Genomic DNA, 24,647 nt, shown 5'->3' with positions numbered 1-24,647 from the left:
GCTGTGTTTGGATACAGGGATTTAGCGAAAGGCAAAACTAGACAGTGTCACAACGGTGAAGAACAAAACAACAACAGTTCTCACTGATCTGAAACGTGAAGCGGCAAACGGCCGATCAGAGGGGAGCAGTGAGTTTTGACGAGATCTGTGGTCTGAAGAGTCTGCAGGTCACAAGAGGTCACAGTTGTTCAGTCGTATGGAGTCGACTTTACTTCAGTATTCAAGAGTAAAAACAGCATTGGCTCCTTTTTAATCCAGTGGCACACAAAGAAATGACATATGACAATACACTGCTGTCCAGTTTTACTGTCAGCGAATGAAACATGGAGGGGCCTCATTCATAACTGTCCTTCACTGATGGAGGATTAAGGGGGGGGGGGGGGAGCAGAGGATCATGGGAGCTTTAGCTGGAGCCTATGTTTGGGTTAGAAGACAATTCTGGTTTATTACCACACGAGTCTTTCTTCAACACCGTGTCCATCATGGCCGTTGTTTTTAGTAACGCCAACACACATCGCAAACATTAGCACGCGTGGCTAATTGATGCACTGCACACATTAGCAAACAGGTGTCACTACAGCGTCAGCATATCATTAGCTACCGACAAGCTCGACTGGGCGGGAGGTGGCGGCTGGTCAGAGTTTTGGCATTTTGTTAGCGCCCATGTTCTGTCTATCAGTTCCTCATCCTCAAAGTCGTACAAGATGAGACTTAGATTTATCATAAAGTTACGAAGAAAAGCTGTGTGACTGAAGTGACGGCATAATAACATACCATCCAAAAATGACAAATGAACTTCCATGGCCTCGTCCATCCCCGAAAACACGTCGCAACCTGTGAACTCAGAGCTTCCAGAAAATTCTGAGGTCGTGGACACTACAAACCGGGGCATTCATAGGAAATCTCCTCACGGACATGGAAAATACGAGTCCATTTGAAGGCAGCATTTTACGGGGCTGGTCAGCTGGTGAAGGTGCTGACTTTCTGTTGGTTTTATCCTGAGCTCATTTATTACATCATTGCACTGCACTGTTTCCGGCCAGTGAATGAGCCGTTAAGAAGTGTACATGACAGGAATAATAGAATAAAACACTACAAAAGTAAGATGTGACATAGAATCATCATCCTTTAGATGGGAGAGGGTGAAGAGAGAAAGACGGGGGGTTTGAATACCATAGATGGATGGATGCACAAGTCCACGAGAAAGAAACGACGACAGAGAGAAATATGGAGAGACGTGGTCAGTCAGTTTCCATAGATAGACCACAGATAGAGGAGTCGAGACAGAGACAGAAGCGAGGGATGAGTAGGAGCAGATGTAGGCTTTAGTTTTGCCTCGCTGCTTCATTTTGGTATTCCACCATGACCACAGCAGGCCTTTTATGACCGCCCGATGACACCAGTCCCACCAATCGGCTGCGTCGGAGGAGCTCACGTGCTGTGGTGACCTTTACAGAGAGGTTATAAAGAGAGGCGATGCTCTGTTTACTGACTGATACTGTTCTTCTGCACATCCTCAGATATCAGGCTGCAACAGAGACACTGAGTCCACCAAGAGCTTCAGGCCACACCAGACTAACCTGCAAGAGTGAGTACGCAACGCTATTGACGAAGCATTTCATTTTGTGGAGTTTAAGTGGAGGCTTCACAGGAAATCTTTTTCGCTTTGTAACTTTCAAACTCAGATATCTCTTAAAACTACAGCCTCCATGAGTCCCAGCAGCCATCGTAGCAGAGAGAACTCCATCCAGAGCTGTGAACTTAAAGCAAATTCAGAACATAATAGGAAAAAAAAAAAAAAAAGACTCAAAAATGACCTAAATTGTCAAATATTTATGAAGGTTTTACACTGAGGGCCCAAGATATTGGTCTAATGGTCAAATGCAAATTTGTTACGAATGCATTAATACCAGTCTTCCATCCTTTACAACAATCACGATTGATGATGATGATGATGACGATCAGGTTAATAATTGATAGTTATGAATTTTGAGTGAAGCCTCAGCTGCTCTGCTCCATCATCAGGTCTGTATGGGAGCAGTTTGATCAGATTTGACACAAACAATCAATCCCACCGCTAAGTTCGACATGTTATACTAAATCCTCATCAGAGCTAAGAAGTTTGTGGTATCAACTTTGTAATTGCTCGTGCTGAGAATCCTTTATGATCTTTATCATGTTTGTTGTTATTGTGCTCATATGGTGCATACGCCACCGGATCTATTCTGTGAGCTCCACTAGCCATCGCACAAAGACATCTGTTGACGACATGAGAACATGTAGAATTAGATTATAATTCAAATTTAACAACAACAATGTATTCATTTAGAATTGCTTCAAGCTAATGGAATATACGATCCGTTTGTGAAAAACTTGATGTGAATAACAGCAGACGAATTTCACATGACTCCTACGATAGGTCTGGACCACTTGTAAACTGTGTTTGTACCTGACAGAAAATTCAAAATACGTGAGTAACATATGTGAGTGCTGCAAGTTCTCCTAAATCACCCGTACGCACCTCGTAAGAGCAAAATCTGTTTGTACTGAATCCTGTTCTTATAGATAGGGAAGAGTAAAGGGCTTCATCTTTTCCAAGACCAAGTTCAGGCATAATCACAGTCACGAAGAGCAACATCTGCTGTCCGACAATAAATAACAAATAGTTATATTTGCTGTGAGGATTTATCCTGGCAGTTTCTCTGTGGGTGTGACAGTGCATCAGCTCAGGCATGAAAAGACAATAAGACCGCGAGAGCCTGACGTGGCAGCTGCCTGCTCCATCTGAAATCCTGAGTAATGCGCTGGAAGTAAATATACTGTGAAAAGTCGTGCCGTGCCAATGTGTTGACATCATTGTTTTGATCAGACACTAAATGAAAATACAAGCAGCACAAGGTGGCGGAGCACGTATGCGAGATATTTTATCTTCAACCTTAAAAATGTTGCACTTCACTGCTGTTCATTGATGTTGTTCAAAGTTTATTCAAAGTAGTCAAGTGATCTTCAACATCCCACTTCAGCTTTGTTCAAACGTCTCATTGATCTCAGCGGTTACGTTCTTCAAGGTCTTCAGGTGAATCATGCTGGGCTTCAGGGCAGCTCAGCGGAGTTCATCAATGCTTCTGTCCAAGACTGACAGGAACTGTGGCGTTTCTGAGGAGCGTGCTTGAGTGGTGGTCATCTTTGCACAAAATGCCAGCGGATTCAAGCCGACTCTGACCTTGAAATCGAAATGCTGCCGAGTGCAACTTTTAAAGAACCATTTTGTTCTTGTGTTCAGATGTCTCGGTACCTGGATATAACAGAATTTGGAGACGCCGCTCTGTTCCTTCGTCTCACCAACCTGGAGCAGTTGGCTGCAAAGGCCCAGACTTTTGATGGTAATTACACATATACCCAATTAAATATTCACACACTGTATACCATACCAGTTTATATTTGTTTTTGTTTTTCAATTTTCATTAAAACTGTATGTGTATATATATATATATATATATATATATATATATATATAATATTTATATATTTATATATATATATATATTTGTAGCCACATTTTGACCAAAACTTCCTGCTACTTTTAGTCTCAGGAACATTTGTCATGAACTTTTTGATGTTCCACCAAAGGTTCCTTTTATTTTGTGTACAAATATGTTAAACTAAAATAAGTCTGATTCTTTTTTCCACAGGTACAAAGCGTGTTTGGATGCCTGATGAAAATGAAGCATATATTGAAGTGGAGGTCAAAGAAGTGAATGGAGACAAGGTCACTGTGGAGACAAAGGATGGGCGGGTGAGTTAGTTGCTCAACGAATAAGTCACTCGTGTTATCGCTTAAGAGAAGGAAATATTGTTGTGACGAAATAGTTTCATTTTGGATGTAACAATACACAGATTTTTTAAGACTATGATGTCACTATGTTGCCAAGTTTTCCCCAAAATCGCTTACTGCCTCTCTAATTAATGGGTATCCTACAGTGCGTTCACTCAGACGTGGGGACATAGTAAACTCCAGGTGACCAAATGTTTCAATCTACACGCGCTGTACGAGACTCAACCTCAATGTTGATTGTGTGTGTGTGTGTTTCAGTTTCTGATCGCAAAAGAAAACGACCTCCAGCCCATGAACCCTCCGAGGTTCGACATGATCGAGGACATTTCCATGTTGACTCATCTAAACGAAGCCTCGGTCCTCTTCAACCTGAGGAGGAGATACAGCATGTGGATGATCTATGTCAGTATCTATTCTAGCTCACAATAAACTCCCAATGTCTCTACCTGTTTCTAACCAAACTCTCTTATCTTTCCTTTCATTTCTCTGTGTGTGTGCAGACTTACTCTGGTCTGTTCTGTGTGACAATCAACCCGTACAAGTGGCTGCCGGTTTACTCTCCTGTGGTGGTAATGACCTATAAGGGGAGGCGCCGTAGAGAAACTCCGCCCCACATCTACGCCATCGCCGACAACGCGTACACCGACCTCCTGCAGAGTGAGTGACCTTTAACCTCTGATCTTTAACATTTTAACACAACATCCATTGGTTGTCCTGATGTTCCTCTGCTGCCGTGTCACTGCTTCATTCTCTTCATTCACAGATCGAGAGAACCAGTCAATGCTCATCACGTAAGTCAGAGCCGCAACCTGCTTTAACTTTACAGCATCTAAACCTTTAATTTCTGCAAATGAATGCAATATTATAATCAACGTTACTTATGGAAACATCAGTGTTATTAGTGAGAAGTGCAGAGAGTGCATTACTTTTCAGAAAGAGTGCCTCGCAATTAATGGCAAAATATGTATCTTAATCATAATTTTTCTTCGTTTGCCTCCGTCTGGGACAAGGATCTTGACATGACTTGAGATGACGATACACAAATTTACTCAAAAGTTTTATCCCACTCCAGTGAGGATGCATAAGATAATTTCCCTCAAGGTATCCTACATGCAAAAGTGTAGAAGGAAAACTTATTTTGTCACTGGGAAAAATTAAGCTTTTGGAAATATGTAAATTCATGTTTTCAACAAATCAATGTTATATATTGAGAATTAGATTTTAATCCAGGTGTGCATCTTCTACACACTATGCCTGATCTGCTTCTAGACAACAGGAAAAACGCTATATCAACATCCACAATGTCGTATCGTGTTACAGGATGACAAGACAACAAAAAACCAACTCAGCAATAACTTGCGTTGACTGTTAGTATAAGAATATTTCAATATTACACCTAATTCTCAGTGACAGACAGCTCTGAGATTGACCTCGCTTTTTTGTGAAGTGAAAAAAAAATGTGTTCCATGAATTTGTCGTGCTTTTCTGACACGACCAGTGTGGAACCACGCCTCTGTTCTTCCGTCCCCTCAGTGGCGAGTCCGGCGCGGGAAAAACGGTCAACACCAAGCGGGTGATACAGTACTTCGCCATCACCGCTGCTCTGGGAGAAAATGTGAAAAAAGGAGTGAGTCCTCTCGACATTTCATCGCTCTGCATCAGCATCTTGTTGCTGATTATGAGTTTTAATGCATTTTTTTTTTTTTAAAACAGCGAGTCACATATTAACCTGCCTTTCCCTTCGCTGTGTGTTCAGGGATCATTGGAGGACCAGATCATTGAAGCCAATCCAGCCATGGAGGCGTTCGGCAACGCCAAAACCATCCGCAACGACAACTCCTCCCGTTTCGTGAGTCTAGCGACGTCCGAGGCTGGACCGATGCGTTACTGTCTAAAGGACGGGTTCAACATTTTATAGGCGCTGTCTCAAACAGCCAGGTGCCTCTGTGAACACTGAAGCCGCTCCTGCTTGCCGCTAATCGTCTCAGTTCCAGCAGAAGTTTAAAGGTTTATCTGAAGATCACCTGCAAAAAAATCCAGTGGATAAGTTTCATTATTTTCAGGGAAAACTTTGCTCTTCATGTTTCCTTGTTCATCAGTGACACAAAAGGTGAAAACACAGCAAGTCAGAAAGATCTGGATTTACCTCAGACTGCCGAGATCCATATTAGCCACATGTACAGACACTTCGGAATATAACTCGATCCCTCCAGGATTTCATGACAGCGCTTCTAAAAGTTTTTTATTTATTTATTCCTAAGCATTTTCACACAGTTTGTGAAATAATTCGACAAACATATATGTGTGATACTGAGTGTGGGCCTGTGTGTGTGTGTGTCTCAGGGAAAGTTCGTCAGAATTCATTTTGGGACGACAGGGAAGCTGGCGTCTTCCGACTTCGAAATCTGTGAGTCCTGTTTGTGTTTCTAAAAATCATAAAGGATGTCAGCTGTTTCTTTTCATCACAGCTTGTTTGATGTGTGTTTTCATTCTGTTCATCTGTTTATACGTCAGAAAATCTGGGTACAATAATCTCTATGGTGTTGATGGAGCTGTGTGTATTTCTTTTATCAGATCTTCTAGAGAAGTCCAGAGTTGTTTTCCAGCAGCCAGAAGAGAGAAGCTACCACATCTACTACCAGATCCTGTCCAATCACAAGCCAGAACTGCAAGGTACAGTCAGCCCGCCCGCCATTATAACCAGTCCAATCTCCACCTATAACTGATCATGACAGAGAAATGACAGCTTCTGTTTTGAGTATCATCTAAAACATGTTGCCCTGTGTTGCAGACATGCTGTTGTTGACCACCAACCCCTACGACTACCACTTCTGCTCTCAAGGGGTGACCACAGTGGAGGGCATTAACGACGGGGAGGAGCTGAGGCTTACCGATGTAAGAGAGCAAACTCTCATCCCAAAGAGACACACTGATGTCCCCGATGTTGCACTAACTCTGATCTCTGCATGTGTGCAGCACGCCATGGACACGCTGGGCTTCACTCCAGAGGAGAAGTACGGTTGCTATAAGATCGTGGGAGCCATCATGCACTTTGGTAACATGAAGTTCAAGAAGAGGCAGAGGGAGGAGCAGGCCGAGGCCGACGGCACCGAGAGTAAGACGCGCTCTAACAACATGTTAGCGGTAGAATTTGATACTTTTAAGAGTCGTTTTGAAAAATAAGCCACGTGGATTTACCTTGGGCAGGGACATGTAGACAGAGCAGATTGAAATATGGCTTTCCTACAAAGTATAATTTGATTCGGTCATCCACTGTAGACGTAGTACACGGCATGCAGCAGTGTCTGTGGAGATCCTGCAGCATAGTCCCTGAAAAACAAAACACTATTTTTCGCCTTTTTTCACGTAAATTTACCACTTTAATGTCAGAAATTCTGTGATTTTTTCTCGAAATATTACTTCCGCCCCTGGCTCCATTTTTTTTTTCTACAATGGCCTTAATACGCCGTCATAGTAAAGAGCCAGACATGAGTTTTCAAACTATTTTCTTTACCATCTATTTTTTTTTTTTTTTTAATCTCACTCTAATGTTTTGAATATTATGACAAAGTCCCTGTTCCTTAGAATGTCTAATGCAAATCACTGTATTGTCCATTAATTCCGTAAAGAAGACATATTATGCTTTTTCAGTTATGTGTATGTAAAAGGTCTGCAAAGTTAAAAAGCCAAAAGTCCACCGTAAAGGGAGCTCCTCTCCCCGTTTTCTGTCGGGGAAGTGTCTAACGGCTACTCCGGCACAACCCCCAACAAAGGCGGGTAAAGTGAGAGCAAGACAACTTCCTACCTTCCTTCCCCGGCATAACATTTAAATGTTGGCTTAGATATGGTAGAACATATTGCTTTGTGTTCACGACGTATGTGTCGTGTGTGTTTAGGTGTGGATAAAGCCGCCTATCTGATGGGCATTAGTTCTGCTGACCTGCTCAAAGGCCTCCTGAACCCCCGCGTCAAAGTCGGAAACGAATTCATTGTGAAAGGACAGACTGTGGAACAGGTAACCAATTGATCAGTCAAACAGCCAAATTTTCTTTTATCTATTCTGTCATACTGACTGTGAAGGCTGTCAGTGACCCTAACTGGCCATTTGATGTCTGTGTGTCTGTGTGTAGGTTAACTTTGCAGTTGCAGCTCTGGCCAAAGCCACCTATGACCGTATGTTTAAGTGGTTGGTTAGTCGTATCAACTTGTCCTTGTACACCGCTCTGCCTCGTCAGTACTTCATTGGAGTCCTCGACATTGCCGGCTTCGAGATCTTTGAGGTAAAGAGGAGAGATGGACAGAGACGTCCAAAGATTTAAACGTCCTTCTCATGTCGTTGTTTGTTTGGCAGGTGTAGGAATGGTTAGTGATGGGCACAGAGACTGCTGCATCTTGACTTTTTATAGCATCTTTTTATGGAAATCTGGGAATTTAGTTTACATTTTTTGATTTTTGGGGGGATTTTTAAAGATCAATACCAGTATATTTAAGCCCAGTGTTATTAAATGTAAGGCTAATAAAAAATATGCATGATTTTTTTTTTTTACATCAGTCAAAAAGTGAAATTAGCTGAAAAAATGTATGCAGGTGCAATGAGGTTGCTTGGGTGTATGATTCCATTATTTTTACATCTTGGCTTTGGCACTGCAATGAAAACATGTCTGCATGTCATGCACAACCACGAAATGTTTCTTTGTCTCTGCAGTTCAATAACTTTGAGCAGCTTTGCATCAACTTCACCAATGAGAAGCTGCAGCAGTATTTCAACCACCACACGTTCATCGTTGAGCAGGAGGAGTACAAGGCTGAGGGAATAGAGTGGACCTTCATAGACTTTGGTTTGGACTTACAGCCCTGCATAGACCTCATAGAGAGGGTGTGTTGGTGTGTGGGCAAAAATCAGCTTTTACTGTCATATTATGGGATTAACAAAAGACCTGATGACAGAGAATGGTTTAGCATGGCTTGTCTGGGTGCATTCGAAGTAAAAAACAACAAAATAATCCATGATTCTGTGTGTAGCCCATGGGTATTCTGTCCATCATGGAAGAGGAGTGTATGTTTCCTAAATCCACGGACCAAAGCTTTAAAACCAAGCTCTATGACAATCATCTTGGGAAGTCGGCCAACTTCCAGAGGCCAAGGCTGGACAAGAAGCGCAAATATGAGACGCACTTCGAGGTGGTTCACTATGCTGGAGTGGTGCGTATCAGACCATATGGTTCCTTTGCTGCTCTTGCTCATGTTCTTGCCAACCACAACTGACATATTTCTATCTGTTACAGTCACTTACCACTGTATTTGAAGAACAGTGAAGTTTATCAAAGCCTACAAAAAATATATTTAATAGATTTAGAAACAAAACACAAAACAACACCGTTGGTTTGGACTGTCTTTGTTCTTTTTTTTTTTACAAATGTGATTAGAAAAGAAGAAAGCATTTCACCCTGTAGAAAAAGGTACTGGTGTATTTGTAGTTTATTTTCTTTGGCAACAAGAACAACTATTACACATTTGTTTCGTTTTTTGATTAAAGTAAATCTGTGCGTCATCAGCATAAACAGTCTGAATATATTATGTTGTTTCCATAATCTGGTTAGATTGCATAGATTTCCGAAAAGAAGAGGCCCAAGTATAGAGCCTTGGGGGACTCCCAAAATGTCATTTTCTGTTTGCTGAGACATGCATTTGTTAACACAAAGGAAATCACAGGATGTGATAGCAGGATTCATAGAGAAACTATTCAAAGAGAAACTATTGTTGATGTTATGATGAAAAATGAGGAATTAAAACACTTTATTTTTGGTGTAGGTGCCATACAACATCACAGGCTGGCTGGATAAAAACAGAGATCCTCTGAATGAGACGGTGGTGTCTCTGTTCAAGAAATCCGCCAACAAACTGATGGCTGGACTGTTTGATAACTACATCAGTTCTGAGATGGGTAACTAGACTAAAAGACAATAGTTTTAAATAGTTCAAGTGTCACAAACATGCAAAACCCAGAGGAGGAAAATTAATATTAGCATGAGATGTGGATGTTCAGTCAACAAGAATTGTTTGTGATGTTTCAGCCTGTGATCCGAAGAGTGAAATCAAACACAGGAAGAGGAAAGCAGCTTCCTTCCAGACAGTTTCACAGCTACACAAGGTAAGCTGTTGTTCATACTTGTGACTCTAACAGATGCCTCATGATCTTGGTAAATTTATTTCAATCCCATCACCCCATCCCTTCCATCACTGAAACACAATGCATCAGTCTTGGGGTGCGTGGAGAAGGTTCTGTTTATATATTGGATAACAAATTCTCTATCTGCACATGCAGTGCTCTCTATCTCATGGGGGATGGCTGACAGAGGATGGCAAAATTGGCAGTTCATCAAGATGGATGATTTTTTTGGTCATTTTGGTTAAAGGGGGATGGCATCCCCCACCATCCCTTGAAAAATTGCCTACTGCATGCCACTATATTTGTTTTTTAGAGAAGGGGAATGAGTGCAATCGTGAAAGCAACAACCACCTTAACTGACTGTGATTGGGTAGGAAACTTGACACTTGACGCACCATACAGATGTCTCCATCTCTTTGTCTTTGTCTGTTTGAAACCAGGAGAATCTCAATAAGCTGATGGCTAACCTCCGCAGCACTCAGCCTCACTTTGTCCGCTGCATCATCCCCAATGAGAACAAGAGTTCAGGTAACAACAATAACAACGGGACTCAACATCTGTGGCATCGCTAGTGCCCCTGTGAGGTTTTAATATTCATCACACAACTGGAAACTGGATTAAATAAATGGAGCAACAACTTTGCTATTCCAGATTTATTTCTCGAGGGTGGTTGAGCTGGTACCAACAATTCTAACAATTATTTCCATTTTTTTAACTCTCAAATTTCACATGAGAAGCTGGAACCAAAGATTGTTCATATTATTTTTACACGATAACTGACATTGTCAGTTGACAATTTATACATTTGTCTGTTAGCTTTTTTGGTCGTCTGACTAATTGTTTCAACACCAACTACACAATGACATTGGCGTCCACAGAGCCACAACACCAAGGAAAACTAACCAAAACCCAACACGTCCAGTGAAGAGAGTGGACAATGAGTCTTTAGTGAGCATTTAGAAATCTTCTTCAAGTTGTTGGAGATATTTCAGTTGTTCCTGTGTGATTTTCAGGTGTGATTGATCCCTTCCTGGTCCTCCACCAGTTGCGGTGTAACGGAGTCCTCGAGGGGATCAGGATTTGCAGGAAGGGTTTTCCAAACCGTATTGTGTACGCCGAATTCAGACAACGGTCAGTCAGAAATCTAAATGCACACAGAAACACAAGCTTCATTTTCAGTTTCAGATTTTCTAAGCTGCTGCTCTTCAATAATCTATGTGCACTTTTTTCTGTTTTCCAAGTTATCGCATCTTGAATCCTTCTGCGATTCCGGAGGATTCATTTGTGGACAGCAGGAAGGCTGTGGAGAAACTGCTGGGTTCTCTGAACATTGACCACACCCAGTACAAGTTCGGACACACAAAGGTACAACAATAAGTAGAATGGCACTCAGTAGAGTTCATAGTGCCCTAAATATGCCAAATGCATCCTCTTTCTCGAATAGAATAAAAAAGTAATGGAACATTTCTGAATTTGCCCTTTTTTTCGGATACATGCCAAAATTGAATGGGTTCTTTCTTGTCCCAGATCCTATCCTTCCACCAAGTCTTGTGGAAATCCAGTCCGAGATCATAATTAAACTGCTTTTCCAACAACTAACATCTGGTCTTTGACATTAAACATGATCGATTCTTCTCTACTCCGCTCCTCAGGTGTTTTTTAAGTCAGGCCTTTTGGGTATGCTGGAGGAAATGAGGGACACCCGACTGTCTGAGATCCTCACCGTCGTCCAGGCCATGTGCAGAGGGAAGCTGCTGAGGATCCAACGACAGAAGATGATGCTGCAAAGGTCAATATGTTAATGTATTGAGATTGAAACGTTTTGCATCCAAATTGATCTTCCCCTAATTGCTGATTATCTCAGTGTCTGCTGGTAAAAAAAACAACCAAAACACTGTGCTTTGGAGAAGTATCATTGGTTTGAGTTTGAGAGTCACTCTGATTTGGTCAAAACACCAGTGCGGTCTTTGATTCTTCTTATCAGAGATGCTTTGATGGTGATCCAGTTCAACCTCAGAGCCTTCTTCTCAGTGCGGAAATGGCCATGGATGATGTTGTTCTATAAGCTTCGTCCCCTTCTGAGGAGCGCCCAGGTGGAGAAAGAACTGGCTGCTCTAAACGAAGATTTCAACAAACTAAAAGAGGCTTTCGACAGGTCTGTTTGTTGGTAGTAGAGGGTGAAATTACAAGGAAGAAGTTTGTTTTTGTTTTTTTCCTACTCCATACCCTCCATTGTGTTTTCCTCCGTCAGATCGGAGGGGAAGCGTGAGGAGGCAGAGGAGAAGCAGGTGGTGTTGGTCCAGGAGAAAAATGACCTGAATCTGCAGCTCCAAGCTGTAAGTGCCGCTGAAACTTACTGCAACGTCGGGTTAGGGTTAACGTCAGATCAGCCAAACCCCATTGGATGTTTTTTAGCGTCTTCTCTAAAATAATGAATAATAATAAATCACTCGTTGACAAGTTTGTTAGCTCTACCTTTCGAATTTGTTTCATTTTGTTGCTATCCAGTGTAAACCCTGTGTCTCCAGGTATGGTCACCTGAAACTATAAATAATAATAATCAAATATTTTTTTTTATATGTATAGAACATTTTCCCAGTTCTTCACTTAAATTGACCTATCACCCAATATGCCTATTGTCATTCCTTTTGAACAGGAAATAGTATTAGACATTAAATTATCTAATCTGTAGTGATTTCATTTGAAAAAATAAATAAAATGATTTTTAACATCCGAACCATGCAGGAGCAGGACAACTTGACAGATGCAGAGGATCGCTGCAATCAGCTGATTCAATCCAAAATCTCTTTGGAGTCCAAGCTGAAGGAGATGCAGGAGCGCCTGGAGGACGAGGAGGAGGTTACTGCCACCCTGACGTCCAAGAAGCGGCAGCTGGAGGAGGAGGTGACGTCGCTGAAGAGAGACGTGGACGATCTGGAGATGACTCTGGCTAAAGTGGAGAAGGAGAGACATGGAGTGGAGAACAAGGTACGTCGGGTTGAAGAGGCCTCAGTCTGATGACGGCTGGAGCCGATCAGTTTAAATCATTTTCTTTCTTTCCGTCCAGGTGAAGAACCTGTCCCAGGAGATGTGCGTTCTGGACGAATCGATAGCGTCTCTGAACAGAGAGAAAGGTGCCCTGCAGGAAGCTCACCAGCAGGCTCTGGGCGACCTTCAGGCCCAGGAGGACAAATGCAACATGCTAGCCAAGGCAAAGGCTCGACTTGAGCAGCAAGTGGACAATGTAAGAAAAGACAAACAAAAATTGTACAAACATTCAAATAATCCAACTGCCTTTGCATATGATGGGCTGAAACAATTTTTACCAATGTTCTATGGTCTTTGCTCCCCATGGAGATTTTGTGTGACTTAAGTTACAGATGTGTGACAAACCAAAGTGGAGTGTTGATATTCCCTCATTTGTTTTTGTTTTTATATTCCCTCATTCGTTTTATGACTTCACTGCTCCAATATTCTATCTTAAAATCTCCCGAGATCCCATTCGAATCTCCCAAAGGGCCATTGGAACCATCCACAGAATCTGAAGAATTTTCTCTATGACCATAAGAACTATTTAAAGTACCTATAACTATATAACTTTATAACTATAAACTATAAAACTACCATTAGAACCACTCTGAAGACCCCATATAACTGTCTTGTTGCCACAAGAAACCTGAACCTTCTAAGAAATCTCTGCAGTTACCACAGGAGCAGTGATATAACTCTTTTGATATAGTCATAAGACCGCAAAAACACTTAAGAGACTCTTTAACCATTTCAACAGTCGTCATCATGAAGAACTAGTGCTTCATAAAGGACAACTATAAGCTCATAAAGGACGACCACAACCTCAAAAAAGACAACTAGAATAGTTACTAAATAATGCTGAGTCACAAATTCAAGTCAAACCCAATCATGATTTTGGTAAACCATAAGCCACCAGAGCAGCTTCAGTGCTCCTTGGTGCAGATTGTTCAAATGGTTTTCTGTGATCGCTTCAGGTTCTCCCTTCTCTTCCTTGCAGGTGGAAGGTTCCTTGGAGCAGGAGAAGAAGGTGCGGATGGAACTGGAACGAATCAAACGGAAGCTGGAGGGGGATCTGAAGATGTCCATGGATTCAGTGAGGGACTTGCAGAACCAGAAGGAGGATCTGGAGGAGAGACTGAAAAAGTAACTTGTGTTTAAACATTTACTAAAGGTTGAATTTCTGCCTTAGCAACAAAATAATTTCATCCCAAAAATGCCGGCATTGACATAATCTCTCTTACACTATCCTGCTGTCTGTCTCTCTTCACACCTCCCTAAAGAAAAGACTTTGAATTGGTCCAGCTTCAGTCTAAAATGGAGGATGAGCAGAGTTTGGTGACTCAGCTTCAGAAGAAGGTCAAAGAGCTTCAGGTTGGTTCACGCAGATCCAGAATACTACTGCTCTTCATCTCCATCAGTGCTGCTGCAACAGGAGTGTGTTGTGATCGTGCCCCCAGACTCGCATCGAGGAGTTGGAGGAGTCACTGGAGGCCGAGCGGGCGTGGCGCTCCAAGGCCGAGCGTCAGAGGAACGAAATCGCTAGAGAGCTGGAGGACCTGGGAGAGAAACTGGAGGAGGCGGGAGGAGCCTCTGCTGCTCATATTGCTCTTAACAGGTCAACATCCACGTTAAAGCTCCGAAAAACTTAAAGCTTAACACTGAAGTATAGTCCTTATTATTTAGTAGTTCAAGGAAATCTTAAAAAAACTTTGACATGTGATAGTGTGTTGAGATCCCCTCAAGGGGCTGCACCAATCGTTTACAGTAATGCAACATCCAGTTTTCAGAAACAATCTCAACTGAGTCTCCGATTGGTTAACTTGTTCATGACAGTTTGAGATTCAACAATCCTCAGCTGTGGATTCAGAATCAACTAAGAATTAGGTTTTTCCATTGCAGCATTTATTCAACTGAATTCACAGCAAACATGAGATCCCGTGTTTACCTAAACAGAGCACTAATTAGCTTCATACAAAACAGGAAGCGTGAGGCAGATTTCATAAAGATGCGGCGGGAGCTGGAGGAGGCGGGGCTTCACCACGAGGCGACGGCCGCCACTCTCAGGAAGAAGCACTCGGACATGGTGGCAGAACTCGGCGAGCAGATTGACGCTTTGCAGAGAACCAAATTGAAGCTGGAGAAGGAGAAGGCCGAGTTCAGGCTGGAGGCCGACGACCTGGCTGCAAACGTGGAGCAGCTGTCCAGGGCCAAGGTAAAGTCGAGTCCACCCGAGAAAAAAAATCTACCGATGCTTCCGTACCACGTGTAGTGCATGATGCACGCCTAGCAGCTACTCTGACATTTCCCCCCAACAAAGCCAGCTACAGCCACCGTAGAGGCAGAAACTTCCTACAGGCACTTGGAAGCCATTAACCAATCACAACAGAGTGGGTCAGCTGGCCAATCAGAGCAGAGTGGGCTTTATCGGGCCGATATACTATATTATCTGTGTGTGTGTGTGTGTGTGTGTGTGTTTGTGTGTGTGTGTGTGCGTGTGTGTTTGTGTGTGTGTGTAGGGAACTGTGGAGAAGATGTGCAGGGTTTATGAAGACCAGCTAAATGAGAGCAGGAGCAGAGCTGAGGATCTGCAGAGACAACTGACCGATGTCGCTGCTCAGAAAGCACGAGCACTGACTGAGACTGGTACAACACATGCAAGCGCGCGCAAACACACACAAACAGACAGACACACACAGACACACACACACACACACACACGATAATATAGCATTCATAACTATAATGTGACTCAGTAGATCTCATAGGCCCCAGAGTCACACTGACATTTATAGGAATTGTAACATACATTGAGCTCACAAACAATAAAAACAGAAAAACACTTATTAGAATATTTAAGGGCTTTCAGCCAAATTCGGTGCTTGTCATTAGGGGATGGAAAGTATAAATAATAAACAAGAAAGGGTTGAGAGCAGAATTAAACTTTGGAGGTGAGCAGAGAGATTTGGTGAAGTTCTGTGTTTCATAGGGAAACTACAATGATCAATAATTGAATAAGCATCAACTTATAAAAACACGAGAAGGATGTGTACTTAGCTTTTTTTGCAATAATTAATAATAATTAATACAGATTTCTGACAGGATGCCATAATGCAGAAGGCTTAACGCCTTTCTTCTCTGTATCATTGCTTCAGCCGAGTACAGCCGTCGTCTGGATGAGCGAGAGACTATGGTTGGTCAGCTGCAGCGCTCGAAGGCGGGGCTTTGCCAGAACTCTGAAGATTTGAAGAGGCAGCTGGAGGAGGAGAACAAAGTAACACTGAACCCTGATAACTCTGGGCTGCAATTTCGCTGCTGAACTACCAGACTGTGATCAGGACTTATATTTGCGCATTTAATGAGATTTTGATGAGCTAATCTTTTTTTCCGTGACTGATGAAGGGGTGTTGAATGGAATGTGAGCATCAAATACAGTATGTTGACAGAAGTAAGTGGATGTGTCGGTGTGTCTCAGGCTCGTGCAGCGCTGGCTCACTCGGTGCAGTCGTCCCGTCACGATAGCATCCTGCTCAGAGAGCAGCTGGAGGAGGAGCAGGAGGCCAAGGCTGAACTGCAGAGGGCGCTGTCTAAAGCCAACACCCAAGTGGTTCAGTGGAGGGCCAAGTACGAGACCGAGGCCGTGATGAGAATAGAGGAGCTGGAAGAAGCAAAGTAAGTCCAGGCGGCAGCTCATGTAAATTCCACTACAAGTCATTCCAGCAGAACACAATGTCGGTTTTTTTATGCTTGTAGTTCATTCATCATTTTGTTTGTTGCGTTTTGTTGTTTTTAGGAAGAAGTTAGTTGTAAAGCTGCAAACTGTTGAAGAGACTGTGGAGGCGTCTCAGGCCAAGTGTTCCTCACTGGAGAAAACCAAACTGCGTCTGCAGACAGAGATTGAAGACCTGGTGGTCGAAGTGGATCGCTCCAACGCTGCTGCTGTGGCTCTGGACAAGAAGCAACGCAACTTTGACAAGGTCAGATGGCAACACAACCCATGACCCTCAGAAATGAACTACGATACTCATCACCTGTGGATGTCGAAGGAGGCAGTTCGAGAAGCTCAGAAACAAGCATGTGTTGCTTTTTCCCCTGTTTGACGCAGTTGTTGAGTGACTGGAAGCTGAGGTTTGACGAGAGTCAGACGGAGCTAGAGTCATCCCAGAAAGAGTCTCGCAGTCTGAGCACGGAGCTCTTCAAACTGAAGAACTGCTACGAAGAAGCTCTGGACCATCTGGAGACCGTTAAAAGGGAAAACAAGAACCTACAAGGTACTTTGTCTGTTCCTTTAACCTATAAAAGTTACATATAACCTGAAGCCAGTCGAGGGGAGGATCAGAGCAAAAAACTATTTTCCATTGCAAAAACCGCTTATGTGTCGTTCTTTGCCACTCTTCATATCAATAAAAACTCTCTAGTTCTGATACAACTGATGCTTGAGCAGCATCCTTGTAATTGATGTTACAAAAACTGAGATGTCCGGATTGACAGCAATTGGTCAAGAGCTTGTATCAGTGGGACCTCAATACCATGACTCCACGATCACTGCTGCGCGAGATGGCAACGCCCGTATCGGAGATATTTTAGCTTTATTTCGGTACTTTATTTACAGTCTATGATCACACCTAAGACCTGCCCTCAGCTGCCAGTCCTTCCCTCTGATTGTTAATATCTTGAAGACTGTAAAGATGAATTGTGAGGTTAAGCCACGGGGAAAACTTGAAGTTTTAGCAAAGTCAGGTCTTAAAATCCCGCTTCACGTCTCAGAAACAAATGTGTTAATTCCAGACGAGATCCATGACATGACTGACCAGATCAGTCATGGAGGGAAGGCTATCCATGAGTTGGAGAGGGTGAAGAAGATCCTCGACGTGGAGAAGGGTGATATCAGAGCAGCTCTGGAAGAGGCAGAGGTAAGTGATTTTTACCCAGTGTCGATATTTGTCAACTCTCCCACCTCGACTGGTGTCTGAAATACTGTCAACTCACTACCAACCAACCAGGGCAGTCTGGAGCACGAGGAGAGTAAGACCATGAGATTTCAGATGGAGCTGCAGCAGACAAGGTCCGAGATTGAGCGCAAGATTGTAGAGAAGGATGAAGAAATCGACAACCTCAGGTACCAAACAAATTTAGTGACAGAGTCATTGTCTTAATGTGCTGAAAGATATAATGTGAAAAGTAGAAGCCAGACAATCTTTAGACCTAACAACTAAGATCTGACAGACTTAGGTATCAAATGAAAAAATATACCGACTACTGGTGCTGTCCACCAGGCGGGGCAACCAGCGCTCCCTGGAGACCATGCAGGCCAGTTTGGAGGCAGAGGTTCGCAGTCGCAGCGAGGCGGTTCGTCTGAAGAAGAAGATGGAGTGTGACCTGAACGAGATGGAGGTTCAGCTGGGACATGCCAACAGACAGGCGGCCGATAGCCAGAGGATCATCAGACACCTGCAAACACAGGTAGTTTGAAAATGTATCCAAGTGGAACAAGACCAATATGAAATATTGGGGGTTGCTGCCAATATCAATATTAGGGAGAACACAATTCTGATACTGATAAATTGGACTGGCTCTAAACCTAGGAACCTTAACAGATGCTCACTGAACCAACAATCGTTATTGAAACAAGACAAGACGTGCAATTTTCAGCCTATGATTAATACACATTTGCTGCTGTAGGTAAAATTTTGGTACTTTTAATTAAGAACAAATGGAAATGGAGACATTTAAAAACTTAATGAGGTGAAGAACATTTTAGGGTATAGAGTTTTTCCACCTCTTGCTGGCATATCTTTCAAATTCTAGATAAGTGCTTTTCGTATACTATATGGTATAATATGTGGTTCTCTAAAAATACAGTGTTGTGTTACAGGTTAAAGAGCAGCAGGTGGAGCTGGAAGATAAATTCCAGCTGACCAATCAGCTGAAAGAACAGATCGCGCTGTTGGATCGACGCTGTTCTCTGATGACGGCTGAGGAGGAGGAGCTGCGTGTGGTCCTGGAGCAGACGGACCGGGGCCGCAAGATGGCCGAACACGAGCTGGTGGAGGTCACAGAGCGGGTGAACCTGCTCCACACGCAGGTAAAGCTTCCTGTGAGATCAGATCATTTCTGAGGATTTGTCAGGTGCGGTCGGGTCTGGCGGACAGTGAACTCGGTGAACTCGGTTATCTGACTGATTTTCATGGCTACTTCCTGTACCTTGTAGAACGCAGGTCTGATGAACCAGAAGAAGAAGATGGAGGCCGATCTGTCTCTTCTGACCGGAGAGATGGAAGAGGCGGTGCAGGAGAGTCGCAGCGCTGAGGAGAAAGCCAAGAAGGCCATCACTGATGTCAGTCCTGAGTCATGACCTCTGACCTTTAACCACTGACTAAAACCAACACTGAACTGTTTCTGAAATCTCTGAATATATGTACATACATGTTCCTCCAGGCGGCTCTGATGGCGGAGGAGTTGAAGAAGGAGCAGGACAGCAGCAGCATGATGGAGAGAATGAAGAGGAACATGGAGTCAACAGTGAAAGGTACAAAAACAACACAGACACCGGTAACGACTCTACCCTCGAACACATGACGGTAGTTGATCAACGGGGTCACCTGATGTTCCTGTAGATGACAGATTTGTGTTTGACAGAGCTGCAGGTCAAACTGGACGAGACGGAGCAGATGGCGCTGAAGGGAGGAAAGAAGCAGCTTCATAAGCTGGAGACAAGAGTGAGTGAAAATAGCCTGACTACTGATTGCGTTTCTAATTGTCACTAGTTTCCTGTTCCACATTCATGCGGATTGCCAAATATGGGATCATAGTATCTGCGCAAAGACTATAGACTTTATATAAAAACAGATGACTAGACAGCTTCCAAAAGTGAAGTCAAATCATAATCGATCGTGATTGACAGCGAAGACGACTGGTCAAGCTCTGCTAAGGGCCTGTCTGTTGCTCTTATTTTGAAGTGCAGTTTGAGATAACAGGAAGACGGAAAACTCTTCAAGTTTTTGGGTGGATTTAAGTGATCCAATCAAAACAAAAGGATTCCATATAAACCCTCCTCTTAATACAGTGCATATTTCGTGTCACTGTAATATGAAATGTGTCACATCACAGGAGCTAGAGATGCTCTTACTGCTTTGTTATTGTGTCTTCAAGAACATGGCCGAACAATACAGAAGCCATGTAAACCTGGCTGAGGTCTAATTACAACTGATGTGACTGGCTGGAGAATACTTCCCAAGTAACAGTATCTGATCCAGATGAGACATCCAGATACAGTTAACGGCTGGCATGCAATAACGGGTGTGAACAGGTTTCAGTAGATCAGCTGGACTTCTGTGTGTGCAGGTGAGGGACCTGCAAACGGAGCTGGTTGTGGAGCAGAAGAAGAGCGAGGAGTACCACAAAGGAGTCCGTCGCTACGAGAGAAGAGTCAAAGAGCTGTCGTACCAGGTCTGATCTCCTCTCACCATCAAAACTGCTGCTTCTGCTATGTCCACATCATGCAGATGTCCTGCGGTATTCATTTGTCTCTGTGTTCCTGCAGTCGGAGGAGGACAGGAAGACTCTGCTCAGGATGCAGGAGCTAATCGACAAGCTCCAGACCAAAGTCAAGGGCTACAAGAGACAGGCTGAGAACGCTGTGAGCTCTTTTTTTGAAAGTGAAACGACACGTCACAGACACAGAGGGTTCTTTTCTTCCTTTAATCACACCTGCCTTGCCTCGGTTTGTCCACCAGGAGGAGCAGGTGGGCAGCAGCACGCTGCGTTACAGGAAGATCCAACACGAGCTGGACGACGCCGAGGAGAGAGCGGACATCGCTGAAACGACTGTCAACAAGCTGCGCATTCGAACTCGCGAACAGACCAGCAAGGTCACCGTCGTAAGTCGCACGGTCAGCGCTTCAATTTTTTTGCTTGAAGAAAATGCTTTCCATCTGTGCTCAGGCCGATTTTAATGTTTCTTATCTGCTTGTTTGTGTTTCTCCACAGATCGCTGAGTGAAGCTTCTGTGCCTCTTCGTGACGCCATCAGTGTGCTGTTGGTGTTTGTGGCGTCTCTGGTGTTCGATTGCTGTGTGTTTTTGTCTGATGTGTTTGCTCTGTATTGTCCAGCATCATGACAGGGGGGGATATTGTTTGTATCCACGTCAGTAGGTTTCTATATTCATCCACCACAAAGCATATGAGTGCACTGGTTTGTACAGGAAGTGTTGATGGCAGCGAGTACGTGCGAAAGCTGGAGTCAGCCGAGCGGAGTTTACAGTTTGTAGTCATGGAAGGTCTCCGCAGAGAGTGAGCACAGCTACAGTAACACTCAAGGGAAAAACATGTCAGTCAGGACCAATGACTGCAAAGTAAAGATGGACGACCTGGCAGATCCTTAAAAAGTAGAGCCAAATCATCTGGATTGCCCCCTGCTGGCTGGCTGCAGTATATATCATAAACCCCGCCTCCAGTCATCTGTATATGCAGACAATGATAGTCTCTACATAGTTATTTATCTTCTGTATATACAGTCATCAGTCGTCTGTGTATACAGTCATTGACCGTCTTTTTATACAGTCATTGATCTTCTTTACTGAATATACAGTCTTTGGTCAGGCCCTGTTCAGACCTGGTATTGACATGTGTCTCTGGCGATCTAATCGAGTGTTCAGCTCCGAGTCTTGGCAGTTCACACCTGACGTCAGAATGCGTCCGCAGTGACCACTTGCGATCGTATCTCAGTGATCAGTTCACACCTGAACGTAGAGCTATCGACTTGTGATCAGCTCACCCAAGACACCAAACTGAACTACTTATTAAGCACCTTTAAACCTGATTTAAGTTAAATTGTTATATTGTTGATATTAGCAGTGAACCACATTACTCTGTGTAGCGTTTGAATGTCTCTTGCAGTGGTGAACACGCTGAAAATGATCAAATCTGACACTTTGTGCAGCTTTTTAGCCTATCTTCTCTTTTAGCCTCACATATACAGTTCTGAATGTTCAACTGCCAAAAGACAACAGCAGGCAGCCCAAGTAAAAAGTAAATAAAAGTCCAAGCAGCAGACAGACACAGTCAGAGAGCAACAGGTGAACATAGTGGAGCATTTAGCAGCTGACGAGCCAGATGTTTTCCTCGGGAGGTGGTGGAGACCAAACACAGAGCTACGAGAGAGAGAACACTGGAAACAAACACCACATGATTCATGATGTTGATCTGTGACTGCTGTGTGTGGACATAGGTAGCTGGTTACTAACAACTATTCTATAATTTAATGATTCATCAGGACTGTTTTCAGACTGTACATCTAATCTGATCTGAGTATTGATGTGGTTTTTTTTTGATTGGATTGAAATCTTCAGTGTAGTAAAGAAAAACTTTAAAAGAAAATGGTTTGTGTTTGACTTGATTTTGTCTTCTTGTAGAGAACCTTTAAAGTGGTTCTTGTTTATTCAGGTTCAGCGGATTACTCACTAGCATGGATCAGATTTTAAAGTCACATTAGACTGAAGAAATAATCCTTTCAAAATGAAAGACCATGCTTTTTGGATTGCTAGATGCTTTAAGGGTTGACCAACTCTAAACGCCAACAGACACGCTAACTTAAGTTTTTGACGAACACGTGTCATCCTCTCTACAGCAGCATTCAACAGACTTTGAACAGAAGAATGTTCCGTTTGGCATTCAACACTTTATTCACAGACTATAACCAATCACTGTATCCACAGGTCAGTGGGTGAATGTACAGGTGTGTTAGATCAGTATCACTGGTTGCACGCCATCATGTGTCATCAAGTGTCACCATGAACCCTCCATTGGTCCGATCGTCCCTCCATCCTCCAATCAAAGTGCTCGGCAGTTTGTCCTTCAGTGTGTATGTGTGTGTGTGTTTGTGTGTGTGTGTGTGTGTTCGTGTGTGTGTGTGTGTGTGTGTGTGTGTGTGTGTGTGTGTGTGTGTGTGTGTGTGTGTGTGTGTGTGTGAGAGAGAGAGTCGGTCCAGTCTCAGTTGGTCCAGAACGACCCGGTTCGAGTGCTCGTCGTTTTAAAAAAAACACACCTAAACATTTACAAATACATTCAAACACAACCAGGAGGTTTTTCCTAGATAGTTGTTAGACAGCAAACAGCACCGCAGAGCAAAATACATCTGGGGTTTTTAAAAAAAAAAAAAAAAAAGTAGAGAGAAACAGCAGACTGGTTATCTGCATTCACACAGGAAGGAAGAAATCCCCCTCAAACACTTTTACACTTCCAAAAATATACACAATATCTGTGATGACAGCTGTGTGGTGTTGTGTTTCTTTTCCCTGCGGATCAACCACGAGCTCTGATTTAATGGTAGAAGACATGATGTGTAACGATAGCAAATGATTTTGGTGTCAGTCAGAGTCGAGGGTCAAAGAGTGAGAGGCTTCTTTCTTTCTGGTGTGGAGGTTCTATAAGAACACAACAGACGAGGAAACAGACCCACATGGGGCAGAACAAGGGACCAGAACGAGGTTTTTTGTCAGTTGCCTAAAAGCAAAGAGTGAACTCGAATGTCACTCAGTAGAGCTCATACCTCCACCAAGGCCCAACAGTCTCCAAGCCGCACCAAATCTCACACGCTCATAGATATCAGTCCTATAAATATGCGTGATTTTTTTCATCACGTTCCATTAATTATTCCCTGGGAAATCTGTGAAGATGTCAATAAAAATCTCACAATATTAAAGAAAAGAGATCAAAAAAAATATGCCCCTTTGTCAGGATCAATGCCAAAATGCAATGGGTTCTTTCTTGGCCCAGGTCTCATCCATCGACCAAGTTTCATGGCAATCGGTTCAGTAGTACAAACAGACAAACAATTGATGATGGATGCACAGAAAGTATGGGGAAGATGGTTTCAACAACTCAAGATATTTTTAACAGTGTAAGAGTATCTGAGGGACAACTTACAGATCTGATCCTGTCCTAATATGTCTATAAATATATATATATATATATATATATATATATATATATATCTGTGGCAGAAAGTTTTAATTCTTCCATCGTATTTTCACTTCTTGTGTGAATCCAGTTTTGCTTCTCTACAGTTATATTAAACATTTATATAATTTAGAACTCTGGACCTTTTTGACCAGTGGTTTGTTTGGGGTGAAGGCAGAAAAAAATTGAAAAATCATCTCAGAGGACGAAACACTGAACTGAAAAGGTACAATGTGATTGGACGTCGATGTTCGATGGATAACAAGAGTTATAAAATAAATGATTTACAGTGAAACTTATTTACCAGGTTTAACTTTAAACATTTTTTCGCTAGTTAGTCATTCACAAAACAGCTGTGCCAAGTTCTGGATGCAGTCACCTCATCATGTAGTCCTCTTTCGATTGGCTCAGGAGACTTTAAAACATTTCAAGCTCCCACAGTCTTTTATGTTGTTTTTTTGCTTTCCTTGTTTGGTGTTTTACTCCAAAATGTTCTTGTCGTTGAGTCTTGTGGCATCGTGGGAACTGTGGTCAGTCACCAGGGTTAGTACAAATGTTGCTCTGTCATCAGTAAAGCTCAAGTTAAAGGATTTGTCTGTCTGCTTCTGTCTCAGTCTTCTGTCTCAGAGTTTAATAACAACAAAAACAGGGTGGACTG

At 43.0% G+C, this 24,647-nt stretch overlaps 2 protein-coding genes across 7 annotated transcripts in view; one reads left to right on the top strand and one right to left on the bottom strand.

Moving 5' to 3' along the window:
* Window positions 1-1,499: 1,499 nt before the first annotated feature.
* LOC118316566 (myosin-7B-like) lies at window positions 1,500-23,086 on the top strand. Of its 2 annotated transcripts, XM_047330778.1 has the most exons (46): window positions 1,523-1,588; window positions 3,284-3,383; window positions 3,693-3,796; window positions 4,094-4,237; window positions 4,336-4,492; window positions 4,599-4,626; window positions 5,369-5,462; window positions 5,592-5,684; window positions 6,179-6,242; window positions 6,410-6,508; window positions 6,627-6,730; window positions 6,812-6,950; window positions 7,732-7,850; window positions 7,966-8,115; window positions 8,541-8,711; window positions 8,858-9,037; window positions 9,647-9,779; window positions 9,910-9,986; window positions 10,445-10,532; window positions 11,018-11,135; window positions 11,246-11,369; window positions 11,657-11,793; window positions 11,989-12,159; window positions 12,256-12,340; window positions 12,750-12,992; window positions 13,072-13,248; window positions 14,032-14,177; window positions 14,315-14,405; window positions 14,492-14,649; window positions 15,015-15,246; window positions 15,551-15,677; window positions 16,187-16,305; window positions 16,507-16,703; window positions 16,825-17,008; window positions 17,137-17,302; window positions 17,820-17,944; window positions 18,035-18,150; window positions 18,308-18,494; window positions 18,907-19,116; window positions 19,243-19,368; window positions 19,470-19,560; window positions 19,671-19,750; window positions 20,376-20,480; window positions 20,575-20,670; window positions 20,768-20,923; window positions 21,021-23,086. In XM_047330778.1, the coding sequence occupies exons 2-46, from the start codon at window positions 3,284-3,286 to the stop codon at window positions 21,030-21,032; spliced, it is 5,823 nt and encodes a 1,940-aa protein (XP_047186734.1). In that variant the 5' UTR covers window positions 1,523-1,588; the 3' UTR covers window positions 21,033-23,086. The 2 variants fall into 2 exon arrangements, with proteins under 2 accessions (XP_047186735.1, XP_047186734.1); XM_047330779.1 differs by having other exon boundaries at window positions 1,500-1,588; window positions 6,627-6,950.
* Window positions 22,690-24,647, bottom strand: part of sulf2b (sulfatase 2b) — a 50,138-nt gene continuing 48,180 nt past the window's right edge. For all 5 annotated transcript variants that reach the window (XM_035644510.2, XM_035644515.2, XM_035644514.2 and 2 more), the window contains one exon: window positions 22,690-24,647. This exon is cut by the window's right edge and continues 564 nt beyond it. The gene's annotated coding sequence lies outside the window, so the exon portion shown is untranslated.

Source organism: Scophthalmus maximus, chromosome 3 (genome assembly GCF_022379125.1).
Source record: "Scophthalmus maximus strain ysfricsl-2021 chromosome 3, ASM2237912v1, whole genome shotgun sequence".
Taxonomy (NCBI): domain Eukaryota; kingdom Metazoa; phylum Chordata; class Actinopteri; order Pleuronectiformes; family Scophthalmidae; genus Scophthalmus; species Scophthalmus maximus.
This window is presented reverse-complemented; position numbering and strand designations above follow the sequence as displayed.

Coding starts and splice junctions, on each gene's coding strand:
- LOC118316566 (XM_047330779.1), top strand. CDS start 3,284: ATGTCTCGGTACCTGGATATAACAGAATTTGGAGACGCCGCTCTGTTC. Junction 5,463..5,591: donor GAGAAAATGTGAAAAAAGGA/GTGAGTCCTCTC, acceptor CTGTGTGTTCAG/GGATCATTGGAGGACCAGAT. Junction 7,851..7,965: donor AAGGACAGACTGTGGAACAG/GTAACCAATTGA, acceptor GTCTGTGTGTAG/GTTAACTTTGCAGTTGCAGC.